This window comes from Abramis brama (genome assembly GCF_963993115.1).
Source record: "Abramis brama genome assembly, chromosome: 11".
Taxonomy (NCBI): domain Eukaryota; kingdom Metazoa; phylum Chordata; class Actinopteri; order Cypriniformes; family Leuciscidae; genus Abramis; species Abramis brama.
Genome location: NC_139973.1, coordinates 11,456,222 through 11,482,502, shown reverse-complemented (window position 1 = coordinate 11,482,502; position 26,281 = coordinate 11,456,222). Strand labels below are relative to the sequence as shown.

General features: G+C 37.4%; 1 protein-coding gene across 1 annotated transcript; it reads right to left on the bottom strand.

The window, feature by feature from the left end:
- Positions 1–26,275, bottom strand: LOC311092621 (sodium channel protein type 8 subunit alpha-like). Its single transcript, XM_084129473.1, has 15 exons — positions 26,170–26,275; positions 25,814–26,052; positions 23,626–23,799; positions 22,468–22,824; positions 21,642–22,118; positions 18,132–18,249; positions 17,683–17,837; positions 16,297–16,470; positions 13,477–13,599; positions 9,360–9,644; positions 8,234–8,287; positions 7,989–8,126; positions 6,489–6,593; positions 5,652–5,922; positions 1–5,546 (listed from the first exon to the last, which is right to left on the bottom strand). The coding sequence occupies exons 1-15, from the start codon at positions 26,258–26,260 to the stop codon at positions 4,390–4,392; spliced, it is 3,918 nt and encodes a 1,305-aa protein (XP_083985599.1). The 5' UTR covers positions 26,261–26,275; the 3' UTR covers positions 1–4,389.
- Between the last annotated feature and the right edge of the window lie 6 nt (positions 26,276–26,281).

Genomic DNA, 26,281 nt, shown 5'->3' with positions numbered 1-26,281 from the left:
TAACTGGAAGGCTGCTTTATTGTTTGGAAAAGGTTTCGTGCTCAAATGAAGACAATCTTTCACTGATTCTCACTAAGTCAAGTGGTTGTGCAACACACCCTCTCCTCTCCAACATCAGTGGCAAGAGATAAGAACAACTTTATGAACCAAAAACCACTTGGAATTATTTTCAGCAAATGAAGGAAATAGCATCTCAGTCATGCTACAAAATAATAGACAGAAATCAGTATTTATAGAAAAATAAAAAGAAGTGGCTGAAAATTAACATAAGCTGAGCACAGAAGGCAAACTGTTTCTCTTTCAACAGACTCAACCTTTAAGAGATTAATCGAGTGACCAACACACTCCATTTCCCACCCCATGCTATTTGACAATCTCTGATGATGAAGTCAGGCTGATGCCAGTTAAGTTTTCTTTTTTCTTTTCTTTTTTTCCTCTTTTTGTAATTTTTTTTTTTTTTTATTGTTGTATTTTGTATTTTTTTTGTTCATTTTTATTATTTTGTAATTTTTTTGCTTTTTAATAGATGTCACAGACATTCTTTAGTTCAGTTCTTTCTCCCAGTGCTCATTTGAAACAAGCTCCACTTGTTTAGGAGAATTTTATGCAACATCATCTACATTTTTGACAAACAAATTTGGCAGCAAAAGGCACCTTAAACAAACATACAAAGACAAGAAAAGCATAATATAAAGCCTAACCAAACCTAAGACTGCAAATTGCATTGCCGTGTATCTAAGAGATGAAGAACAAGCTAAGCTTAAGTCAAGCTGCATCACACACATTTAAAGTGACCAAACGGCCACACACACACACACACTTCGTCCCCTCCAACCCCACCCCACACGCACGCACACTCACACACACATACCCGCTTTCTCAGACGCGGACTGAAATATCATGGCATTTGCCGATTAAGCCGGAAGATGAAAACAGGGTTTATAGGGGAAGAACATGTGGCGTCCAGTGCATATGTACGTAGTATGTGAGTTGGAGATGGTAGGATGTATTCACACAGGGTGTAAATGAATTGCTGGTAGTGCATTCCCCTCCCAAAAACGGGCGACATAAGCCATAGCGAGCAGCCAGTACATCATCGTGCATCGAAAGCTAGACCCGCGCACGCACACAGACATCACTCGCTCAAACCCAAACGTCTCAAACACACACACAAGCGCACACTGTGTGGGCCAGGTCAGAGTTTTGGTCGTTCACCGAATGTATTGCACGAAAGAAAGAAGAACGCGAGAAAATGACAGCCAGTAGTGCTTCCTCTCCACTCCAAGCAGAGGTCAACACAGAGGAGGACAGTGCTCTCATATCATATATACTTACATATGTATATGTGTGCATATATATACACATATGTACATATACATGTATACATAGATACATATGTTGTATAGCTCTATATATGTCTTGATTGATGTATAGATTTATATATACTTTTTGCATTTAACATATATTGGATTCCCCTCTTTAATGTGAAAAGTGTGTCAAAAAATCTACACCTTCTAACAAATGTCACAGTCTACCTAGTGAGACCAGGGCAATGAGTGAAGCCATTCTATCAAGGTTATAATCATTTTTCAGTATTAGAATAATAGCAGTAGTTTTTTTTATAGTATTTCTGTATTTACAAAAAACTATGCATGCTGTTAAAATAAAATTATATATTACATTATTTATAGTCTCTTAAAAAGTTCATTCTTAACTTTTCAGCATTTTGTGCTGCTTACAACATAGCCTATACTGTACAATATATTTTTTTACTGATTTTTCATTCATTTTTGTTTTTAAATGAGTGTATGATCTGTTATTTGCTCATTGTGTTGTTGTTTATACAGTTGAGCCTGCATGGCTGCATAAATGAGAATGGCTGAGCTTTGCTGAGCAGTTTTTTTGTTTGTTTGTTTTTGTTTGTTTTGGTTCAGGTCAACACCCTCGCATGCAGCAACTGGACCATCAACACCAGATGAAAGGTAAGGGAAAACCGCTGACATCACTAACAGAAACTGAACATGTCGTTGCACTGATGTGTGGAGTTGCCCGGCTCACAGTAAGCTGCTGTGGGACCAGTGCCTAATGGTTATTTGGCATTAGTGTGGTGGTCTACTGATGAAAAACAAGGCTGACCAGGGGTCGAATAACTGCACATTTAAAACCAAGGCCCTCAGTATTATCAGTCTGGAGCTCATCTCACCGTCAATGCCACAACAACACTTTTATTACGGCCTGAAATCTCTGAAGCTCGGCTCTGTGTCAGATAGCCCTGCTCTTCTCTCTACATGAGAGTTCAATGTGGTGGGAGCGCTCCTGCTTTAGCTCCACCCCATATTACAAACATTCTCGCGACCTACTGAAGGCCCTTATTGATCACATCAGAGTCACATGATACATCTGTGTTGTATCCTGAGAAAAATGGGGAAAGTCAACAAGCATCAGTCTGTCTGAAAGTGTTAAGCAGGAGAGGATCGCTCCACTCCTGAGACATTCCAGAAACTTCCAGACACAAATTGCACACACCGAATAATCAGACAAACATCTTTGGCTTCTCCTTAAACAGCTGTGACTGCCCAAACATCCCGCTGTCTCTCTCAAGTCCTGTCCTGTTGTCTTGGCTACAATCAAACCATTGCTGAAGATGTGATGGCTTTATACACGGATAAAAATGTCCGGCTGATCCTCGAGGGACAAACCGTGACGAGACTAGACGTAGACACGCTGCAGAGCTCTTTAAAGTAATATAGCATGTAAAAATCAAATGAAAAAGTATCATAATTCTATTTTTCTAAAATAAAAAAACTGCCACTTTCTCAAAACAGTTATAGATCTTCTCATCTAACCCCTGATGAGGATTAAAAATGCCAACCAACTTGCTACACCCCTAATAATGCCCAAAACTTTGACCCCCACCCCACCCTCTTGCCCCTCCCTGGACCCACCTACCATATGACCCGCAGCGCAGGTAGTGCTGTAGGTGAGGTAAGCAATATTGCTGCATACAAATAAAATTAGAAGCTTTAGGAATTACAGTGTTATTTTTGTATCATTTTCCTCCAGTCTCCATTCACACACATTCCAACACATTTAGTTGTCCCATTCATTATCTCCTGAGCAGCAAAAAAAATGGGATGTCCCTTGTATCCTTCCTCTCCAATAATGTGCCACAATGCTAGTCTTTGTTTCAATGTACGTTAGCCACTGATTAGTCACAGGCATTTTGCACCATCTGAAGCCAATCCCAAATTCTGTCCTAATGTTTGATAATCTATTTCATAATGTTAAGTAGAGGAGAAGATGCAGTCTAGCATCTTAGGCCCAATTCGGGTTTCTCAGTATCAAAAGAAATTTGATTTCTGGTCATAAATTTAACCAGTGGACAGCCTAAAACATCGTCAAGCCACTGTGGTGGTCTGTATTAGTGTTTTGTGGACTATGATTACTCATGCAAAATTTCTGATCAAAACATGCCATCATGCAAGTCATTTCTATGCATTGAACAAGCACAATAATTTATTATTCATTTGGAGATGTGTATTGGGGGCCCCTGGTTATTGCCCCCGGTCCTATCGGTGTGAAAGCCCATGTAGAAAAAGCCTTTTGATGCAGGTATAACAAAGTTATCATGACACAGTTACTGAGGGTGACATGGGCAAAATGTTAAATGTTAATTCATTTTTTTCCTCCCATTTCTCCTTTTTTGCCGCTCAAATAATGTAAAGACCATGTAAAATATATTCGACACTAACAAACGCAAAGAGACCGTTGGAATCAGCCAGACTCTTAGTTTTGTTCCACACTCATGTCTATCCTGCTCACTCTCACGGTAACGTTGAGTTCTTACACATGTGAAATGAAACGGTGCAGACTCCTTCGCAATCCACTTCGGGAAGCCGCTTCTTTCATGAATGAGTGTTTGTTTTCTGCATGGAAAGTTCGCCGACGCAGTTCAGAAGCATGGGATTCGATCCTAGATTTCCTTGGATTATCACATTCCTGCTCGGTGAAGAGTTCCATACTGAAGCGCGATATAGCCCTCTAAAATACACTTGATCAAGTATCGGTCTTTTTAAGTTCGTATTTGATTCTGTTTAAATCAAGTCTTGATGCAACAGTGTCACACAGGAAGCTGATTATGTTTGGTTTAACTTGTAAAGAGTTTTTCAAGCTTTGAGGAACCCCAACACTTTTCTTTGCCTCGATACACCAGTGACGTTTGTAAACAATTTTTTGTCGTGTTACTTCGGCTTTGTTTTTTCCCCTTAAATGAAATTAATCTGTACATCTGTATAGTTTAATCAGGGTTTCCATTCGCTTGAAATGACAGTTTTTGTTATAATATCGTCATGATCATTATCACTGTCCATGAGTTTTATCGCAGCAGTCTTAACACTTGGATTCCCTGACGTCTTTTTGGTTTCGGCCTTTCTCCTTGCGGGCCTTGCCTTCGTTGTTGTCGTCCTGCTTCTCCTTCTCGGGCTTGGTTACACTGTCATAGGATGGCAGGGATGCAGTGGAAGGTGTGCCCTCTTTCTTTTCCTGATTGGCCCCTCCGTTCTCCAGTTTGTTGTTGGCAGGTCGGCGTTTGCAGATGAAGCCTCTGCGCGCCAGGTGGCCACGGTATGCCCTCTGGATCATGACAGCTGACACCTCCTCCTGCTTACGACGCAGCGTGGTGGTGATGGGCTCGTACGACACCTTGGAAGGATTTGCCGCCACAAAGCGCTCCTCCATTTGCTGTCGCATCATATCCAGGTCGCCGCTGTCGCCTAGCACACGCTTAGTAAAGGCAAACAGAATGTCCAAGCAGTGAATGCGGTCGCCACTCACCATGGGCATGTCCATGGCGATCAGCTCGATGATGTTTGGCTTTGGCACACGGAGAGGATGTTCTAATGTATCCGCAAAGTCTGGCAGCTTGGCAAAGGTGATGAACTGCGAAGCATCGGGGTCGAATTTCTCCCAGATTTCATAGAAGGACTCAAAGTCATCTTCGCACAGTGGATCAGCACTCTCCTCAGTGGCAACACTGAAGTTCTCCAAGATGATAGCGATGTACATGTTCACCACAATCAGGAAGGAGACAATAATGTACATTACAAAGAAGAAGATTCCCACTGAGGGATTGCCACAGTTGCCCTTAACTGTGGTTCCTGGGTTCTCCTTGTTTGGGTCGCAATCAGGCGGATAGTTCAAGATAGGAGCCAAGAGGCCATCCCAACCAGCTGATGTGGTGATCATGAATAGACAGATCATGCTGTTGCCAAAGGTTTCAAAGTTATACATGTCATCAATTCCTACTTCTCGTTTCACGTAGGCAAAGTTAGACATGCCAAAGATAGAGAAAATGAACATGACTAGGAAAAGCAACAGGCCGATGTTGAACAGTGCAGGAAGTGACATCATCAAAGCAAACAGTAATGTCCGGATGCCCTTAGCTCCTTTGATTAGACGGAGGATGCGGCCAATTCGAGCCAGACGGATTACCCTGAACAAAGTTGGTGACACAAAGTACTTCTCAATGATGTCTGCCAGGAACATACCTGAAAAACGAAGCAAAAGCAAATTACAAAATTGTCCATAGCTCAAAGAATGCGAAAGGATATGTCAAGAAAAATAGAAAAATAACATTTGGAAACAGCACTCACCCACAATGGACAGAATGACGACAACACAGTCAAAGACGTTCCAACCATTGGTGAAATAGTAGTGTCGCAGAGCAAAGAGTTTCAGGACAAATTCTCCAGTGAAGGCCACAATAAATATGAAGTTTACCCAGTATAAGATGTTCTCTGTCTCAGGGGACTGATCATCTGTTTCCACCATCATGGTTACCATGTTAAGACAGATGAGTATCATGATGGAAATGTCAAAGGCCTGCTGAGTGACAAAGTCAAATACCATCCCCTGGACTGGGTTCTGTAAGAAAAGGAAAAGTAGAAGAGAAATACAGAAGAAAGGAGGATTAGTACGGGGGACTAGGAATGTTACTTAAAATTAAAATGAAGAAATCAGTTGTCAATAACAAATGTAAATAAGAAAATGTAAACTGACAAAATAAAAAACATTTAAAACTGTTTAATTAATTGTTAAAAATATAGTTAAATATAACAAATAAAAAAATGCATTTATAAAAATAATTGATGACAGGCAAATACAAATTAAAACTTGTGAAACAAAAGTAACACATTTTTAAAGCAATGTTTAAATTGCATTTTTAAAAACATTTACATTGAACATTTTCTTTATCCTTTTGCCAAATGCTTTTTTATAGTCGGTCACTGGACAGTTCATGGGAGTAGCCAATGAACTTGTTTTTTTAAGTAGCACTGACACAGATAAAGTAAAGAACAGTGTTCTGTCATACTAATTGGATGCAGTGGTTTAGGAATAAGTCAATTTTGAATTAAATTGTCTGTTTTAACTTTTATCACAAATTATTATTATTATTTTTATACAAATTATTCCCAGATCTAAATGCTTACCAGTGGTCTAGGAATAGGTTTCTGTGGCTTCTTTGATCCCAGTTTCTTCATGGCATTGTAGTATTTTTTCTGTTCTTCTGTCATGAAGATATCCTGACCTCCAAAGTATAGGGACAAAAGAAGACTGATTACAACCTGATAATCTTACTGAACCATATGTGCTCAAATGGGGTACATGTCCATACAGACCCACAGCATAAAATACTAAGGGCCAGATTTACTAACAGTTTGTGCCAGCGCAAACCCTCTTTTGGCGTTAAAAAACTACTGTCAGGATTTACTAAAGACACGCAGTAAAAATGAGTGCTAAAAAGGTGTGAACAGGGTTATTTTTGCAGCTGACCTTATTACATATGCATTTGTAGGAGTTTCCCTTTCAGACGCAGTGTAAGGTTTGCACCAGTCAATTTACTGGTATTTGCGCCATTATTTAACGGCCAAAAAAGCATGTCTTAAACCAGATGCTAATTTGTGCTTCTCTTCGTAGATTGTGTTGGTCATTATGGAAATGACCTGGCTTGTGTTGTTTCATTTTAAACTTTAACAGAACTCTGCACTCCAATCTGCACTTTTTGGGGAAATTGCGCTCCCATGCTAATTTGCACTGTTTAGTCAAATCTGGCCTAAGGCTGTTATTTATGAGTTTTCACCATTTAGCACTTAACTGAAAGCATGTCTTAGAAAAATATGGACAGAATAGGAGATAACTTGGAATACAGAGAGAAAGGGCCTTATTTTAACGATCTAAGCACATGGTCTAAAGCGCACGGCGCAAGTTCACTTAGGGCGTGTCCGAATCCACTTTTGCTAGTTTAACAACGGGAAAAATGGTCGGCGCATGGCCTAAAAGGGTTTTCCCTGTTCTCATAATGAGTAATGGGTGTGTTTTGGGATTTACGTACGTTAAACCAATCAGAGTCTCATCTCCCATTCCCTTTAAATGCCAGTTGCACTCGTGCCATGGCAGATTCGCTATTTATGTGGCAAAATTTGATAGTGGAAAGACCGAACGCGTCTCCAGAGCGCAAACGGAACTGCTTGTGCGCAAGGTAAAAGTGCGCAAGCAGAACATCTACAGGACAATAAGCAGAGTGTACGCACATTGTGGATCCGCCTATAGGTGCACATTACTAATGCGCTCATTAAATAACCAAAAAAATATTGCGCTATTGACTTTAGACCAGGTTTCAGTTGGTCAATGGCGCAGTCTATTTCTGTTGCCTCAAAATAGCAACGTGCCAACAATGCGCCAGAACACACCTCGTTTTCAGACCGCGCCGCACAAATGGGCGCAAATGCATTTGCTATTTAAACAACGTGCCGCAGGACGTGAAAATTATAACTGCGTCGGACTGAAACTAGCAAAAAACACTTGCGTTGCGCTTGGCGCTGCATTGCGCCGGATGTAAGATAGGGCCCAAAGAGCGAAAGTGCAAAGAATAGAGAAGATACTCGGGTGAAGTCAGCTTTGTAGAGGTGAAAAAGAGACTGAACACTTATCTTTTTCTTCTGTTGGTTAAAGTTGTCAATGATGACACCAATGAAGAGATTTAGAGTGAAGAAGGAGCCGAAGATTATGAAGATGACAAAATAAATATACATGTAGATGTTGTCCTCATAGATGGGCTGGTCCTCAACCTGCAAGCAACAATATGCAAAAAGTGACTCGCTTGAACTAAGGCAGTAGTGTCAAACTATAAAGAAATATAGAGCTGATATAGTGTGTAACTATAAAACATCTGCACCTTTCTGGAATCCACAGCAGCATACATGATGTCCATCCAGCCTTTGAATGTGGCCTAGGTCACATGGAGAAAAAACAAACTCAAAGCCATGCACAGCAGCAGAAATGAATGTTCTTTATGATTGTTTTATGCTTAAGAGTTTATGTACAGGGAGTTGGACAATGAAACCGAAACCCCTGGTTTTAGTATGGTATTGGCTTTTGTGGCCAATACAGCATCAATTCAAGTCCTCTACAGTGGCCAGAGGGATTTTGAGCCATTCCACTTCCAGAACAGTGGGTCACTATGTGATGTTGGTGGAGGAAAACGTTTTATGACATGCTCCTCCAAAATACCCCAAAGTGGCTCAAAAATGCTGTGCAGGCCATGGGACTTCACTTTCATGTTCATCAAACCATTCTGTCACAAGTCTTGCTGTGTGTATGGTGCATTATCATGCTGATACATGGCACCTCCTTCCGGTTCTGGGTACAATGTTTGAAACGTTAGGTGCACATGGTCCTCCAGAATGGTTCGGTAGTTCTTGGAAGTGACGCCCCCATCAAGCACAGAAGGAAATGCCATGATATTGCAGCCCAAACATCACTGATGCTTAATCACTTCAATTAACTTAATGAACATCACTTAATTCTTCAGTTAGTTGGGCAGCTGTGGTTTTGTTTTTTGGATACAATCTGAGTTGGTACCTAAACATCCCTTTCAGACAGCTTCCTTTTGCGTCTTACTCCTGTTGGATGTGGTTCGTCCTTCGTGATGGTATGCTGACATTACCCTGGACACCATAGCTCGCGATACACCACAAAGACTTGCTGTCCTGGTCACAGATGAGCCAGCGTGATATGCAACAACAATTTGTCCTCTTTTGAACTCAGATATGTCTCAAATTATGTTGTGTGGATTGCAATATTTGATATACAGTTGTGCTATTGCTTTGCTAATTCAACCAAGGCCACATGTATATAGGCATGAAACCTTCAACACTATATTGGCCAGTGTTTTAGTTTCATTGTCCAACCCCTGTATTTGAGCAGATTAAGAGACTTGTGTTCCCTGAGCAAGAACTTGGATCATGATATTCAAACAACTGACACACAAAAGATGTGTGTGGTTAAAGACAATGGCTTACCACTTGCAAGAGTGCCAGGTAACCTGCGCCTACATTATCAAAGTTGATCTTCACGTTCTTCCAGCGAACTTCTGTGTTGTTACTATTGATGAGAGCAAAGCATTCTGTCTTGTTGTCGACAATTTCAGGTTTAAAATACTCCCCTGAAGTGTCATTGAAGCAGTAATAGTACTTCCCAGCAAACAGGTTGACACCCATAATACTGAAGATCAGCCAGAAGATCAAACACACCAACAGCACATTCATAATGGAGGGAATGGCACCCACTAAAGCATTAACGACAACCTACAGAGGGGAAAAAACAGATTGGGGGAAGTGGGCAATGAAGGGGGGATGGATTTCAGTGTTTGAGAGGGAGAAATAAAAAAAAAGAAAAGGAGAGATAAGGAAAGAGAAAGTTAGAGCAAAATTGAGCTATTCTGATGTTCAGATGTTAAACATGGAATGTGGATATCTCCAAGCTCTTTTGAAAGCAATCCAATTTTCCTCTACTACAAAGGCCTCTACACGTTTAGTCAAACTCAAAAAGGTAAACGTATCTCTTTTGGAACAATATCTAGTTTTTGTTGTTCAGTAACAACAAATAAATAGTATTATATAGGCATTTGTTGATCAGTATTATCAATGCATGTATATACATGCAAATATAGTATCACTAATATAAGTTTGCGAAAAGGTTAAGGCGGTAGAGGTGATTATACCTAAGATTTACTCCTAAGTTTTTGACCTCTTAAAAATGAATTACTCAAAGGTTAAATTAGATTTTTTTTGTTAAAGAGCATGGAGATAAATACACAAATATATTATAAATTAATGTAGATTCTAAAGATGACAGCACTAAGATGTAAAATGGTATGGCTTGATCCCCCAAATATATATATTAAAGCTATAGGTTAAAAACAACTACAAAGTGATCATTAAAATGGCAATGGTTATACGTACAAAATGCAATACAACTCTTACTGTTAGTGTTTGATTAAATGTTTTATTTAAAGTGAAATTTTAACTGTTTTTTTCTTTCTTTTTTTGCAGGGTAGCAGCACTGATTTTTCTCAGTTGCATGCTGAATATCACATGCTTTGCTTATTTGCTTATCACGACTAACTTGCTGCCTTATTTGCCAATAAGTCAATATTCCTACCCATTCAGATGATTGGATGGAAGTATTATTATAAATGCTATAATATCTAAAGAATCCAGAATTCTACTAAGTAATTTGAGTTTTCAAAAATATGAATGGGTAGCAATTTCATGCTTGACAATGGTGAGTCAAGTAGTAAGAAACAAGCAGAAGCAAAACAATGCTGGTATCCTGAGGACATGTGGAATTAAAATTGTAGACCATTGCCACTTTTGAATTATTATTGCTCATATATACATAACAGCCAAACATTTTTTCTCTCTTGCCATACCAGTATACTGCTTAGTGTCATGAAAGAACCCAGATATTAAGAGAAAACTACCCATCCCATTTGTGGTTGAAATGTAAAGGTAGACATTGTAGAGCAGTGGTTTTCAATCCTGGTCCAGTGTCAGATGGGTCAGATAAGAGAGATATACAAAATGTTCAGAGCCCAGGACCAGGATTAAAAAACACTGTTGTAGAGGAAGACTCCCACCCTCCCAATCACCTCTCATTTATGGTACACAGAAAAGCTGAGATGTCAGCACACTGGTTACGTGATGTCAAAATGTTCAGCCAGTAACAGTGCATGCAGGGCGTCAATCCTAGCAACAGCCATGCCCCCCCCACCACCACATAGTTAGTTAATCCTGTCAATGATTTTTACTAACTTATTAATTAGTAGGGTTGGGTATCGTTTGAATTTTAGTGATTCCGATTCCGCCTCTGCTTATTGATTCCAATTCTTATCGATTCCCGGTTTCAATTTCCAGTAAGGTAAAAGCATTTAGTCAAACATTTATATCAAATATATTTATTCTGTGTCTTTTGGCAAAACGTTTTGTTGTAGCTGATTTCCATGCACAAAAATCAGCAGCCAACAAAAAATCAGCAGCCTAAAGAACAATAACAGTTTCTTATGGTTTTAATAAAAATACCACAGCAAAAACAACTAGACTAAACAATATACATTTCAAACATTATTAAAGACAAGTAAACAGTAATAAAATAAGAACAAATAAATACAACTGAACAAAGTTCAGGTACAGAAATTGTAATCAAATGTAGAATAACACTGTATAGTTTCCTTTTAAATAAATAAAATATAGATTAATCCTTATAAGAGTTCCAAAAGTCATTCAGTCAAGATCACAGAGTGATTTTCTTTTTCTTTGATTAATGTTAATGACACAGTCTGCAGAAGATTTATTTGGCTGCTGTCACTTTAAGACCTCATGCAGGATCCAATATACTGTTACACATGCTTTTTCTTTCTCAACTGTTTACGTTCAATTAAGACAAAAAAAAAAGTGTTTACGAGGATATTTTGACAGAATTTTGTGTGTATTTATGCATTCAAGAGCAAGAAGACACGCACAAGAACTCAATTTAGTATTGGGCACTATATGAGAGGCTTCTCTCTGTGTGTATGCTTAGAATGTGTGCGCAAAGAAAACAGCTTTCGGTGCGAATGCCGAATTGAGTTCTCTTTCTCATCTTCTTGAGCTTGAAAACGGTTTGAAATCACATTAGAATTTGCACACAGCAATGGACAAGCGGAATCGAAATTTTAATTTTATTACAAATATCAGATTCCTGACCTTTAGGTATCCGAATCTAGAATTGGAATCGATTTTCGTTTTCCAAACCTATTAATTAGTGATCCTTACACAAATCAGGGTCCTCAAAGATCAGTTCAGGCCTTCATAAATGAGTGCAACTTAAATTTATTGTTGTTTTTCAAAGTGTATGAATCTATCAAAAGGATGCCAATGAGGTGGTTATGCAATCTCAGAGATTAGCTACGACAGAACCACGGAGGGGAACATGACTTTCTGCTTACACCTTCAAGAACATGCATTCTTCATGATATGCGATGCAAAGAGATGAAACCAGATTATGAACAACTGAGTGGATACAAAGAACAGTAATTCAGTACTTGAGTGACAAAAAAAAACCCAGATTAGGCTACAATAATCTAGTTTTAAATCTAATGCAAATTCTAAATTTCACTGATTAATGAACAATTAAGAAACCATTCTACTGTCTAATCCTTAAAGTTTGGCTTAAAGGACTGACAAAATCATTTGACATAAATGAAAAACAGGTTTGTTACACAAAACTCCTAAGAGAGGAAAACTGATGGATACAAATCCAATGAGATTAATGGATTAATATTAACCATGCTGACTCGCTGTTAGATCAAACGATCTGGCTCATGTTCTTGATATTTAACCCTAAAATATGGTCATCTGGACCTACCGGCAAAGGTCTTTGCTTAATCAGAATACATTATAAATGACACATTCTGAGAAAAAGGAAAGCTGTGTCTTTTTTCCCCACAGTATTTGCTAATGACTGGAGTAAGGATGCAGGAATGGATGGATAAGTATTGGGTTGCAAAAAAGAGCATGGTGAAGACAGAGCATGGGAACTGGGGTTCAGGCTGGAGGACGACTTGAGCAAATGACAGAGGTACTTTGAGAGAAACAATGAACCATTAAGGCATTTGGATGTTTGAAACATCACAAAAAGGCCTTTGACTAATGTTGCATGAATGGTAGCGATCTTAGCCCAATTAAAAAACAGAAAAAAATGGTTGTGATGAGGCAGCTTCATATAATATCCTCTCTCACTAAAAACCATAAGTTTCCCCAAAAGTTGCTATAAGATTATTTTCTATGTCAGTTGAATGGAAAATGAATTTCATTATTCTTCCAGACATCAAACAAATCAATAAAAGGAAGCTAAATCTTCATATTTCAGCTGCATCATGACGCAATGTTGAAAAGGTTTTCCATGCGGAGAGTTTTCAAATACATGCACTTGAAGGATAGGTTTAGCCAAAACAATGTCATGTGGATTTCCAGAATCCTGGTAGGTTTGCTTATTCTTCTTTAGCTGTGATTTTGCTTTCTGCACAATGGTGGTTTTCAGCATGCAGTCGTGTTCTCACAGAGTGACTGGCATGCATAAGGCAGCCCTGGATCTTACCCTCATGCCCTCAAACCGGGACAAGGCTCTCAGGGGCCTGAGAGCCCTCAAAGTCCTCAGGGACTTTATGGGGCCCAAGTCTGAGTAGCCCAGCGCATTAGCTATAAGGCTGACTATAGACACCTATACAAAGAGAGAAAGAGGAAGGGAGGAAGAGAGAAAGAGATGGGCCAAAGTGTTAGAGTCAAGGGGAGAAAGAGAGAGGACCCTACTTTGACACTGAGCTGGAGAGGCAGTAAACAGATATATACATACATATAGAAGGGTTTGCTCATGTATGTATGCATATATGTGTATTCAACAACAGAGAGAGAAAGAAGGAGAGAGATTCAGGTTAAACATGGGGTTAACCAGTCATAGGTACTGTATGTTGGGCGACCCAAATGTTTGCACTTTTGATCTTATTGTGCGATTCATTTTTGATATCGCAGGCAGACGAAGCTTGAAAAGCAGCTTACAGCAAACCTGGAAGGAAACTTGTGGTTGAGAAACACAAAAAACAGAGGTGAAGGGACACATATAGAGAAGAGGTGTGCACAAACTTAGAAGCACATTCACTGTACTTTGTACACACAAAATACACACAATACGTACAAACACCAACCGTGTACTGTACAGACGAGACCATTTGAGAGTCATTAGGGTAACAGGGCAGTTTGGGAGAGTAAGGAGGCAAAGAGAGAGGAACTCCTGTAAAAGAACAAGAGAGTCCTAACAGAGACCTTACCCTGGACCCTCAATTCCTGGCCCTCTTATGCCCCCTCAGGCCCTCTGTGTCCATCAGCACTATAGAGAGACAAGGTTACAGTACCTGTCAGGGACAATAACTAGCAATTGGAAACACTTGCGTTTAGGACTTTCATCCACATAGAACACAGATTTGGCCCTGCCAAATTGCTGCATACCAAAACAGGCTATGTATGTAAACATGTTGATGTCTTATATCAGCCATTTCCAAATGACCAATTTTTGAAGCCTTATTTACAAAAATATGGCTCGTATATATCTACTGTAGATAGCTTTTTCTTTTTTTTCTTTTTTTTAAAAGCAAGGAAATTCCTGCTTCCGATAAAATCACCCTTTCAAAGTGAATTGCATATGTAACATTCTACGAAGATTAATGATTGATTCAAATTAATTAATAAATCCATGAATTTTGGTGATTTGCTGGTTTTTGAACCTGGATTTCACACTAAATTTTGTCGCTTGAATTTTTTGACATGGAAAAGCAAAATGAATGAGTCATATTAAATGGTGGTATTTTCCTATGTGGTTTCAACTAACTGAAATATTTATAATAGACTAAAAATGTAAAATATTCTTCTGTTTTCATGAGCAGACGAATTCAGGCTCAATTTGTTCATATACCTAACATTTACATTGAGTAGTTTTTTTGCTGACTCTGTTTATTTTGTGAAAGAAGGAAATAATAATACATCATAATATATCTGAAATTAAATAAAAGAAGATAACAATGTAACTAATAACAATGTTTCTGTACCTTTCTGTTCAACAGTAAACAATTTTCCATAACATTTTTCAGTACATATATATCTTAAACAGGGTATTCTGGATGGTGCGTCATGTCAAAAAAAGTGCCCGTTGCAGATACGTTGGATGGGTTTATTATAAGCGAGACTCTCACATTCGCTCTATACAGTGTTAGCTACTCAGTTGCTTACTCTCATGACACATAGCAAAACAGCTAAAAGTATTCTTAATATGTTGGACCTTTTCTGGACCTTTTATGTTGGAAAGTAGCCTACATTTACCTGTTGAGACATGCCTTCACAAGCAACTATAAGAGCTGTGATTGTGATGTTTGAGTTGAGGGAGGCACGGCACGCGAAAGAGCCATTTGCAAAATATGCTATGTTTTAATAATTCCTCTATGGTGCCACCGCCACTAGTGTCTTTAACAAATGCATAGAATATCAATTAATGACCTCTGATAGTTACAGTAGGTCTACACAACTACTGTCTTTAACAATTTTCATAAAAAATAAATTTCGCTGTGGAGAAAATGAAATACTATGAAAATAGTATCAGTTATGACTTTTTCCCCCCATTTGATAGTCTATTTAGTTTTATATCATATACAACGTGATTTTCGTTGATCGAGATCTGACAGCAACTGCACATTTTTCCACTTGGGCTAGCGATTGGCTGACAGCTTTCCCTGCGCAAGAAATCCCCCATATTTGAGCAAACCAATGAGAATGCGGGACAATGATGATGATGATACATAACAACAGAGTGTTTGTGGATCTGCTTACACGAAACCCTCCGTAATTGGCAGATTTGAAGAATTGGCAAATAAATAAATGACAGTTACATATATATTACCAAGATTTTATCATGTAAGCTTTATGGTACACCTCAAACAAGGAAATTTGTTCATTTTGGAATAGTGTTAATACTAATTAGTGAGTCCACGAATGGCTTGGGAATGAAGCATTTGCAGCTTATATGGACCGCTCGCCCCTATCAAGACTGTCAAGACATGGGCACTGTTGGAAACACGACTAATAAACAGATTAAAGTAAGTGGCGCAGCACCCATTCTAAATCAAATCTAATTTTAAGATAATGACCACTGACCTCAAAGCAGACCACAACGACCAAAAGGTATAGAATAGGAAAACATATAAATCGCCCTAATGACTAACAATGCACCATGAAATAATCAAAACTACTACATACATCTGCAGAATAATCCATCTGTACTGTGTGAAAATTAAGTTAATTGTGAGAGCATCACATGATGAGGCACTGCAAGGGATAATGGTTGTGATTTATGGACATACTATAAGTTACTTACATCCACAATGAAGAAGTCCAGCCAGCACCATGCATTGGTGAAGTATTTGACGAACCCATAGGCCACCCATTTTAGCAACATTTCGAGGATGAAGATGTATGTGAAGACTCTGTCTGCATATTCTAGGATGATCTGGATGGTTTTCCTCTGTTCAATGTATACATCCTCAAACGCCTTAGAAACAAAACAGAGAAAAGGATTTATTTCAATATCAGCATTTAATTAGGCCATCATTTCTGAATGCTCATTTCATTTCTCTACTTTTTGTAATATTAATTCACATATTTGTAATTTTTGTTATGGTAAATAATAATTGTTTTATTTGATGAATTGATATCATCTGCAAATTTCCCACAATCACTTTCAGTCCCTGACATCACCAAAGTGTGGCACTGCAGCCCCACTTACTTTAGCTCACACGTTCACTTCAGTGGGAGTTTGGCTATGGTCCCTAAAAGCAGCTGTGAGAGAGGCAGCAGCATCTTCTGCATGTGGGGCCTTTTTCTACAGCATTTGGCTATGGTCCCTAACAGCAGACATGAGATACTGCAGCCCCAAGACAGACTGCTGAGGTGCAGGGGCCGGTTCAGCGCAATATAGTGATAGCCATTAGCAACTTCCATAGATCATATAGCACACAGCATGCTATGCAGCCTCAATCACATTAAAATCTACCTGCACTACTGTTCTAGCGCATTAGTTTTGCACATATACATTGTGCAAGGATGAGAAATCTACACTGTGCCCATATATCTTCCATCTCAGAGAATCTTTATCTCAGCTTTTGTAAATCTATATCACTGACTTTCAAAAATGCCCAAAGCAGTTATGAATTGGCAAATTTCTGAGGTCTCCACTGTTTGTTAGACTGGATTAAATAACTCATTTATCTGTAATATGCATCATCGAAGTTATTTGAATCACTTTCAATAAATAAGGTACAAAATAAGGCCTTGAACAAAATAAAAGTTAAGAGTGTTTTAAGAGTTTAAGTATTTTTTTCAAATTCTTTTTCAACAACCTTCAAAAAATTACCTCAGAAGGTCAAACTAAACATTAAATTAATTGTTATCCTGTTATCAAAAGACATCTAAATACAACTTAAACCCTTATTTGATTTTGTAATTTTATAGAAACATACATTTAAAAAAAAAAAAAAAGTAAAAAAGAGAGAGTTGCTCAAGTTATTTATTTCCGTTTTTAAATAATAAAAAAACATAGGATATGTGCTTCAAACACTTTACAAAAATGATTAGAATACCAAAAAGTACAGCATCTGTGGAAATGATTTACATCTTTGCACTTTTGAGAGAACAGTAGCAAATAATATCAGCTTCTACATTTAAATAATAAATGTATAGTGCGTGTGCATGTGTGTGACCTCACCAGAGCTCCAGAGCTGAGAAGAATCATAAAAATGATGAGCGTTTCAAACCAGTTGTGTTCAACAATGAGGTAGCAAGTTTTCCTCAGAAACCACCAGTACTTCCCCCAGCCCTCAGTAATAGGCACGTCACAACATTTGTACCGTGCCACACAGGCTGAAAAACATATTACATATATGCTGAATACACATTTACATCATATCGACACTCACAGTGCTTGCTTTATTGCCTAAGGGTAAAACTAATTTACTACAATGATATGTATGTGTATGTGCTTATATATACCGGTATATATTACATGATCACGATTTTTTTTTCTCATTTCTTAATTCATTGTAATTCATTAAAAGTATTTCTTCAACTGACAGCCCTACTAAATACTCATACATAAAGTATTTAACAAAGTCAGATGTACATTAACTTTTAAACAAGCACACATGCATTTCTCACCATCAGTCCAGCAGGCCTCTGGGTCTAAGTACTCCTCTACGACCTCCACTACAGCCATTTCCTCTTCATCAGGCTTTATGTCAATAGTACTTCCCTCGGAAGAGCTGGTGTCATCCAGCTAAAGGGAAAAAACACATATCAAAATAGATTTTGTTTATTTTGATTAATTCTTCTACTTCTATTTTATCTATTTATTTTAACAAGAGTCTTTTCAGATGGTCAAACACAAGGTTCACTCAAATCAAATGAAAAAACTTAAAATGTGCTGAATCAACTTAATTCTTTAAAATATTTTGTCACAAATTAATATGATTATGTTAAATCCACTGTTAAATGAAAGTTACCGTAATCATTTTGTGTTGGGACTATGCGAATCATTTTGTTGACATAATTAACTGGACAGTGGATCTGTAGTTCCCAGCGTGCTTTGCATCAGACTGCATTAGGAGAGTAACATTTTGAAATTAAAGTGTTATTTTATGTGTTTTTCAGGAAAAATAAAGACTTGTTAGTGCTTAATGTTCAGTTACGTTGGAGATTTAGAAGAGTTTCTGTTATGTTTTTTAGTTTTGTATAGAACCATTGTATAGAAGACTGGTGCTTGTGCTCAGGATGTTGGTGGTTACATGATGACTACGATGTTTTTTGCTTCACTCAATGAGCAAAAACTGTGCTAATTACCAGTAATGAGACCAGTGTCTTCTTACTTGCTCATCCAAAATGTTGCATATAATAATAAGCAAAATTGTCTTTAGCATATTAACATGTGCTATTGCTAGTTGACACAGGAACTTAAATTTATTAAGTTGGTTCAACAACACATTATTTGTTTAAATTAACTTGTTTTATTCCTGTTGTACCATGGAAAAGTTTGTCTTCATTTAGTTGTTCAATTAACAAATTTATTTGTGTGTGTGTGTGTAATCCTGACTAATCCAGCACTCCAATCAATGCTTTCTCTAGTGAAAACTTCTGCTGTGTTAGTCCACAGAAATCCCTGAATGCAAGATGCAATATAAATTGATACCAGCACCTGAGTTACGGTGGGTCAATAATCTTTCCCACTAGTAAGTTATAAACTGAAGCCAGATGTGTCCTAGCGCTAACCTTCACTGTTCTTCTGGGTGTCTAGCTTAATTAGCATTCACTCTACCCAAGACACAATTAACCTTGACTCAACACTAACTGAATTAACAAGGTTAAAAACTATCATCTACATATGCAAATCAGACAGTGATGAATGACTTTTTGCTGTATTTTATGCAAATCAGGTGTTGTCTATTGATTTACTTTTTGTTGCATATTATGGTACAGCACAGTTGTATTTACGTCTTTCTTACAACAGAAAATAATAATGCTGAGAAAAAAGGAGCAACATTTCCTAGTTATAGTTCATTTCTTAAAATAATATAATAATAATAAATATGATATGATATAATATAAATCGTTATATTATTATAATTATTCTGATTACTAATAAATAATCAAACAGTTATAATATTAAATGATATGAATATGAATATATATAATGTATATATTATATTATTCAAAGGAAGCAACTTAAATGTGGCATATAACTCCATGTGCGGAGTCATCATATTCTCTTACTGCAAGTACCTACAGTATCATAATTTAATAAGAATGCAAACACAGGCACTTGCATATATACCCATACAAACACATTCCTAAGCCTACTGGAAGAGCTTGACCCTGATCACTGCAGGCCAAGATGACACAGCTGTTTTATAAAACCCTAAATGTTAATACACATACACACACCGGCAGTCGGAAGCATCAAAGGCATAAAATAACCCTTCCACACCACTGCAGTCCTCCCTGACCCAGCCTGGCCAATCAGAAATGAAGACCCACCCAGCACTGCTCTGACTGGCTAACAAAAATGATCTACTGTAATACCACTGGCTAGATGTTCAGCACATGTAGTTCAGCAGTACTGGATCTGTTACATCTAAACTGGGTCAAGGTGACCCAGTCTTTGCACAGAGACCAGGACAATGACAGGAGAGTCAGTATAAATGTATGTGCTACACATGTTGAACTACATTTGATTTTGGATGACAAGTGACTGCTGACATTATTTTGGTTCAGTCTGCTCCCTGGTAGCATGCTAATACATACATAGAACAGAAAACTATTGAATACCCTTTAGGGGCTAGCTATGTTCTTTGTTTTGAGGGGTATACAACAGCTTTAATAACCTAATTTTATTGAAACTTGCACACACATGCACGTGTGCCAGCACACACACACACACACACACACATACAAAGGAAAAACATTACATCATCTGGTGGACTGCATCTATTCTTTGGCTGAGTGGCTCAGCACTCAGCAGAAGCAGCAAGGCAATAAATCACAGGAATAGCACAACTCAACATTCTTATACTGCCTGCAAAGCCTTAATCCACCCATACTGCTGTAATCTGCAGCCCGTAATCAACTACTGAGACTGACTTCATCTACACACACGGTCATAATCTGATCACACTTCCTTTAATTAAAGTTTCTCATCATTTGATTAATTAAAATATACACATTTAAGCAAAATGCATTTAGTTCCCAAAGTATAAAATACAAAATAAAAATGACTAGTTTGCTTTACTATTCAATGCAGTCCTAATAATCTATATTTATTTGATAAGTCATCCTCTACTGAATCAAGGAGCCCCCTTTTGTCATTTTATTAATAAATAAGTCATTTAATCAAAAAGCCCTATTCTGGCCTCAGGAAATATATAAAGTGATGCGACTGAATGTTAAACAATCATTTTGTACCAGGAAGAGAAAGTCTGACTCTTCCAGCATACACAAGCCAACTCTTTCTGAAGTAAAATGATGCAAAAAGCAACATGGACTCAAAATGATGATCCTTGTGAATTCTGTACAGTAAGCAGCAGTAGTAAGCCATTTTCAATTCCTCAAAGAATACAGTATGGGCTACATAAAATTTTCCACTGCTTTTCTTCACCCTAATAAAAAAAAAAATGTTTAAATAACCTCAGCACCTGCTTTAGTTTTAATATATGACGTCATCAGAACAGAATTATTTTATTTTTTCTATTTTTTTAAACAATTATATTTACATCTAAATAATACAGTTTTATTCTGAGATTATAGAATTAATATTAATATTAATAAGAGATTCCCCTACAGTAAATGAAAAATAACTAATAATTTTATGTCTTTTAGTAAAAGTCTCTATAAAGATCCAGTATGGAATTAAAAGTAGCATTACAATATGTTAGCTCTGACCCACCTCTGCCCCTAGTATCAGAGGTGCTTCTGATGCTGCTTTGGTGTTGTAATTTTTTTTTTGCTATTGCCATTACAACCATTCATCATTCACTTCAACCTGTGTAATACCAAAGACTGAATATATAGCAAATAGATAGGAGTTGGTCTTGCACGTCCGAAATAGCTATCAAGAGGTAAATATAATAATGGCGCCAAGTGAATTGACTTTCCTTGAAAGTAACTATGAATACTCACATCTTTGCTATTTTCCACATCCGACTCACTGCTGAAGTCCTCTGTGTTGAGGTTCTCAAAGTCCGACTCTCCCACAGCGATGGGAACCCGTACAGTTAGGTTGGGGTTGTGTATGAAGGACATGGGCTCCTCATCAATCATGTACTTTCCTACGCTGCTACCAATGCCGCTTGTGGTGCCATTACCATTCTTGGGGTAATTCAGATCACCACATTTAATGTCCACACCAGTGTGGTTACCCATGAGGTTGAGTTTTTTGTCATACATGTCATCAAGAGGTTTGTCTTCGTCTTCCAAAGGTTTCTTCTTCAGGATGTGGGCAATAAATAGACGTACATGAATTTTGAACCAAGCGATACCCTTCTTAATGCGGATCACTGAAATCTGCAGGTTGTTCATCTCACCGTCATCATCTGTGGCTGCCAGATTATCAGCACTGAAAGAGCTGAGCAACAAGGCCAAGAACAGGTTCAGCACCTGATCAAGAGAAAGATCAACACTTTAGCTTTTTATATGTTGCACTTGATTGTAGACTTGAAGTCCACAAGACCATAGGCTGTCCCCTTTGTCATTTTTTGGTTCAACCATGCTCAAGATGTGCTCTCATGTGGCCACAATGCATCCTGGATGCACACTTTTTTGAAGACTTTAAAATGAATGTGTCATTATTTCAACAATGTGCAAACCCCAATGAGGCCCAAACTCCTTCTGAACCACAAAATGACATAGGATACCCTACATGCTTGCAGGACATTTCTTACAATGAGGGAGGAAATAGTGACAAAGAAGCTGAAAGAACTGCAACATGGGAAACTTTAAAACTCACCACCAAGTTTCCAATGACCATCACCATCATGAATACAGTGAGACACATTGTTTGTCCAGCCACCTCCATACAGTCCCACATGGTCTCAATCCATTCTCCGCACAGCACCCGGAACACGATAAGAAAGGAGTGGAAAAAGTCGTTCATGTGCCAACGGGGCAGCTCACAGGTCTTTGCAATCTTACACACACAGTCTTTATAGCTCTTCCCAAACAGCTGCATGCCAACCACAGCAAAGATGAAGACGATGATGGCCAGCACCAGGGTCAGGTTTCCCAAAGCTCCCACAGAGTTACCAATGATCTTTATCAGCATGTTCAGAGTGGGCCATGATTTAGCCAGCTTAAACACCCTCAGCTGTATGAGAGAGAAGGTTGGGATTCACAAAAGGTTTGGAATAAGAAAATATGAGACATTGTACACTACCCAAAAATTTGGGGTCGGAAAGAGTTTTTTTCATTTTAATGCTCACCAAGGCAGCATTTATTTGATCAAAAATATAGTTAAAAAAGTAATATTGTGAAATATTTGTACAATTTAAATCAATTATAAAAAAAATTACAATCTAATTTATTAGTCCAGTCTTCAGTGTCCCATGATTCTTCAGATTCTAATATGCTGATTTGGTGCCTGAAGAAACATTTCTTATCATTATCAGTGGTGAAAACAGTTGTGCTAATTAATATTTTGTGGAAACCTTTCATTTTTTAATTAATAGAAAGTTGAATAGAAAGAACAGTATTTATTTGTAATAGTTTTTTTTTTTTTTGCAGCCTTAAAAATGTCTTACTGTCACTTTTGATCATTTTAATGTGTCCTTGCTGAATAAAAGTATTAATTAAAAAAAAATCTTACTGACCCCAAACTTTTGAATGGTAGAGTATATACAACTATGGATGCCATACCAAAATGTCAGTAGTTGATACCAATACCTATAAAATATCACTATTGTTGATACCAGATCTGATACCACATTAAAAACTGATATGCTAATATATACAATTAAATATTTACATAAATATTAACAAACAGTACAACAATAGAGATGGATGAATTCAAATGCAAGGCACTAGTGATGCTTGCATATCTAATACAATTTGGTACTACTATCTATCAAACAAAAACATATGCATGGACTTGTCTTCACTCATAACGCACCAATCTGAAGGATCTGAGCACAGACAGTCCCTCTACATCGGCCAGCCCCAGCTCCACCAAACTCAGGCTCACAATGAAGCCATCAAAGATATTCCAGCCCTCCTGGAAGTAGTAGTATGGATCCATGGCTACCAGCTTTGCAAACATTTCAGCTGTAAAGATACCCGTGAACACCTGAGATAAAAAAAAAAGAGTAGACAAAGAAAAATGTCATTAGGATGACCTTAACAACAATGTTGATGGAAAATTTGATGTTAGATTGACATTGTAGATAAATATGTTAGTATCTAGTCCACAGAAGAAAAAAAAAGTAACTTAGATTGTAGGTATATAAACATGTTGGGGTTTATTTTGTGATAATTATCACCTATAATGCACTGGAATGCACCATTGCAAAGACCAGATTTGAACTTTCCTTTAAAAAATTTCAATAAATATATGCTGAACTGTCGAATAGGTTTCCACAAACATGTTCGCCATACAGTTTATCACTGTACTAATACACAGAGCTGCCTGAAATATTAATGTTTTGCTTCCTGTACAAGTGCCTACACATATCTCTCTCAATTCCTCTGTATTGTAAACATAAAATGTAAAACACTGCGAGACCACTGAATCAGAGAAGGAGGGGATGGATTGTAGAAGATACTAGAGACTGGAACGATTGCAGAAGATTGGTGTAATGCAGGCTGTATTTTCAATGTAGGTACATCATATGCTGAGGAGCAGACATCAGTGCTACACTGCCAGAGACATAACTTAAAATGGAAATGTGGGACAGGGTCCAGTGTTGCTGCTCAATACAGAAATGAGAAGATGGTTAGGACTGAGAAAGGAAACCATTGAATTTAGGGCTGTCAATTGATTTAAAAATGCAATCAAATTAATTACATGATATGCCAATCAATTAAACCTATATATATACAGTACCAGTCAAAAGTTTGGAAACATTACTATTTTTAATGTTTTTGAAAGAAGTCTCTTATGCTCATCAAGCCTGCAGTTAAAAACAAAAAACAAAACAAAAAACAGTAATATTATGAAATATTATTACAATTTAAAATAATGGTTCTCTTTTTTAATATATTTTAAAATGTAATTTATTTTTGTGATGCAAAGCTGAATTTTCATCAGCAAGTACTCCAGTCTTTGGTGTCTTATGATCCTTCAGAAATCATTCTAATATGATGATTTGATACTCAGTTATTATCAATGATGGAAACAGTTGTGCTGTTTAATATATTTTTTTGGAATACTTTTTTCAGGATTCAATGATGAGTAAAACGTTAACAGCATTTATTCATAAAAACAGCATTTATTCAAAATAAAAACATTTCTAACAATATAAATCGTTACCATCACCTTTTATCAATTTAACGCATCCTTGTTGAATTAAAGTACTAATTTCTTTACAAAAAAATATTTATTGTTCCCAAACTTTTGAACGGTAGTGTATATTGTTACAAAAGATTTCTATTCTAAATAAATACAGTTCTTTTTAACTTTTTATTCATCAAATAATCCTGAAAAAAGTATCTCAGGTTATAAAAAAAATATTAAGCAGCACAACTGTTTCCAACATTGATCATAAATCAGCATATTAGAATGATTTCTGAAGGATCATAAGACACCAAAGACTGGAGTACTTGCTGATGAAAATTCAGCTTTGCATCACAAAAATAAATTACATTTTAAAGTATATTAAAAAAGAGAACCATTATTTTAAATTGTAATAATATTTCATAATATTACTGGGTTTTTTTGTTTTGTTTTTTTTTAACTGCAGGCTTGATGAGCATAAGAGACTTCTTTCAAAAACATTAAAAATAGTAATGTTTCCAAACTTTTGACTGGTACTGTATATGAGATAAAAGTCCCCATATAAAGACAAACGAAAAAATTTTAATATAATTAAAATAAAAAAATTACTCAAAATAATCTGCTACTCGTAGTGCAAAACCATAAAAAAACCCACCTGCATTCTGTTCCACTTTTGCTGTCTCAATACAAGAATGCATCCTGTATGAATAGCCCTTTGGGTTTTTGTGGTTAAAGCGCAAAACTTAGAGCAGTGAAATACAACAAAAAAAGTATAACTTAAGCGCCGTGTTTTTTGAATGCTGTGTCATGCACGGGGTGTTTCAAAAAAATATAAAACAGTCAGTGACATTCGTCTCCATCTTCTTACCAGGTTTCCAACAGAAAGCACCCCCTCAAATTGCTCTGTCATGGGATAATGCTCCATGGCCATGAAGACTGTGTTCAGCACAATGCATATAGTAATAGCCAGGTCTACAAACGGATCCATCACGATGAGGTTGACAATCTCTTTTATTTTTATCCAGATTGGACAGCACTCCCATATCAAGAATGTGTTGGCAAACTTATACCAGCAGGGCGGACATTTTCTCTGAGAGTCTTCAAGCTCTGTGGTGACAAAAAGAATAAGGAGAATAGGGGAAGATCAAAATATTGAAAGCAGACAGACAGACAGACAGACAGACAGACAGACAGATAGATAGATAGATAGACGTCACATTATACCTTCCACCAGCGTGTTTGTTACGACCGTCATTGCACTATTGGCTCGCTCTTTCCGACTAAAGGAAGTATTGAGCTGGTCCACTGACACCATTAGAGAACCTGAGTGTTTTCT

Coding starts and splice junctions, on each gene's coding strand:
- LOC311092621 (XM_084129473.1), bottom strand. CDS start 26,260: ATGGTGTCAGTGGACCAGCTCAATACTTCCTTTAGTCGGAAAGAGCGA. Junction 5,923..6,488: donor AACCTATTCCTAGACCACTG/GTAAGCATTTAG, acceptor CTTTTCTTACAG/AACCCAGTCCAGGGGATGGT. Junction 5,547..5,651: donor CGTCATTCTGTCCATTGTGG/GTGAGTGCTGTT, acceptor TTCGTTTTTCAG/GTATGTTCCTGGCAGACATC.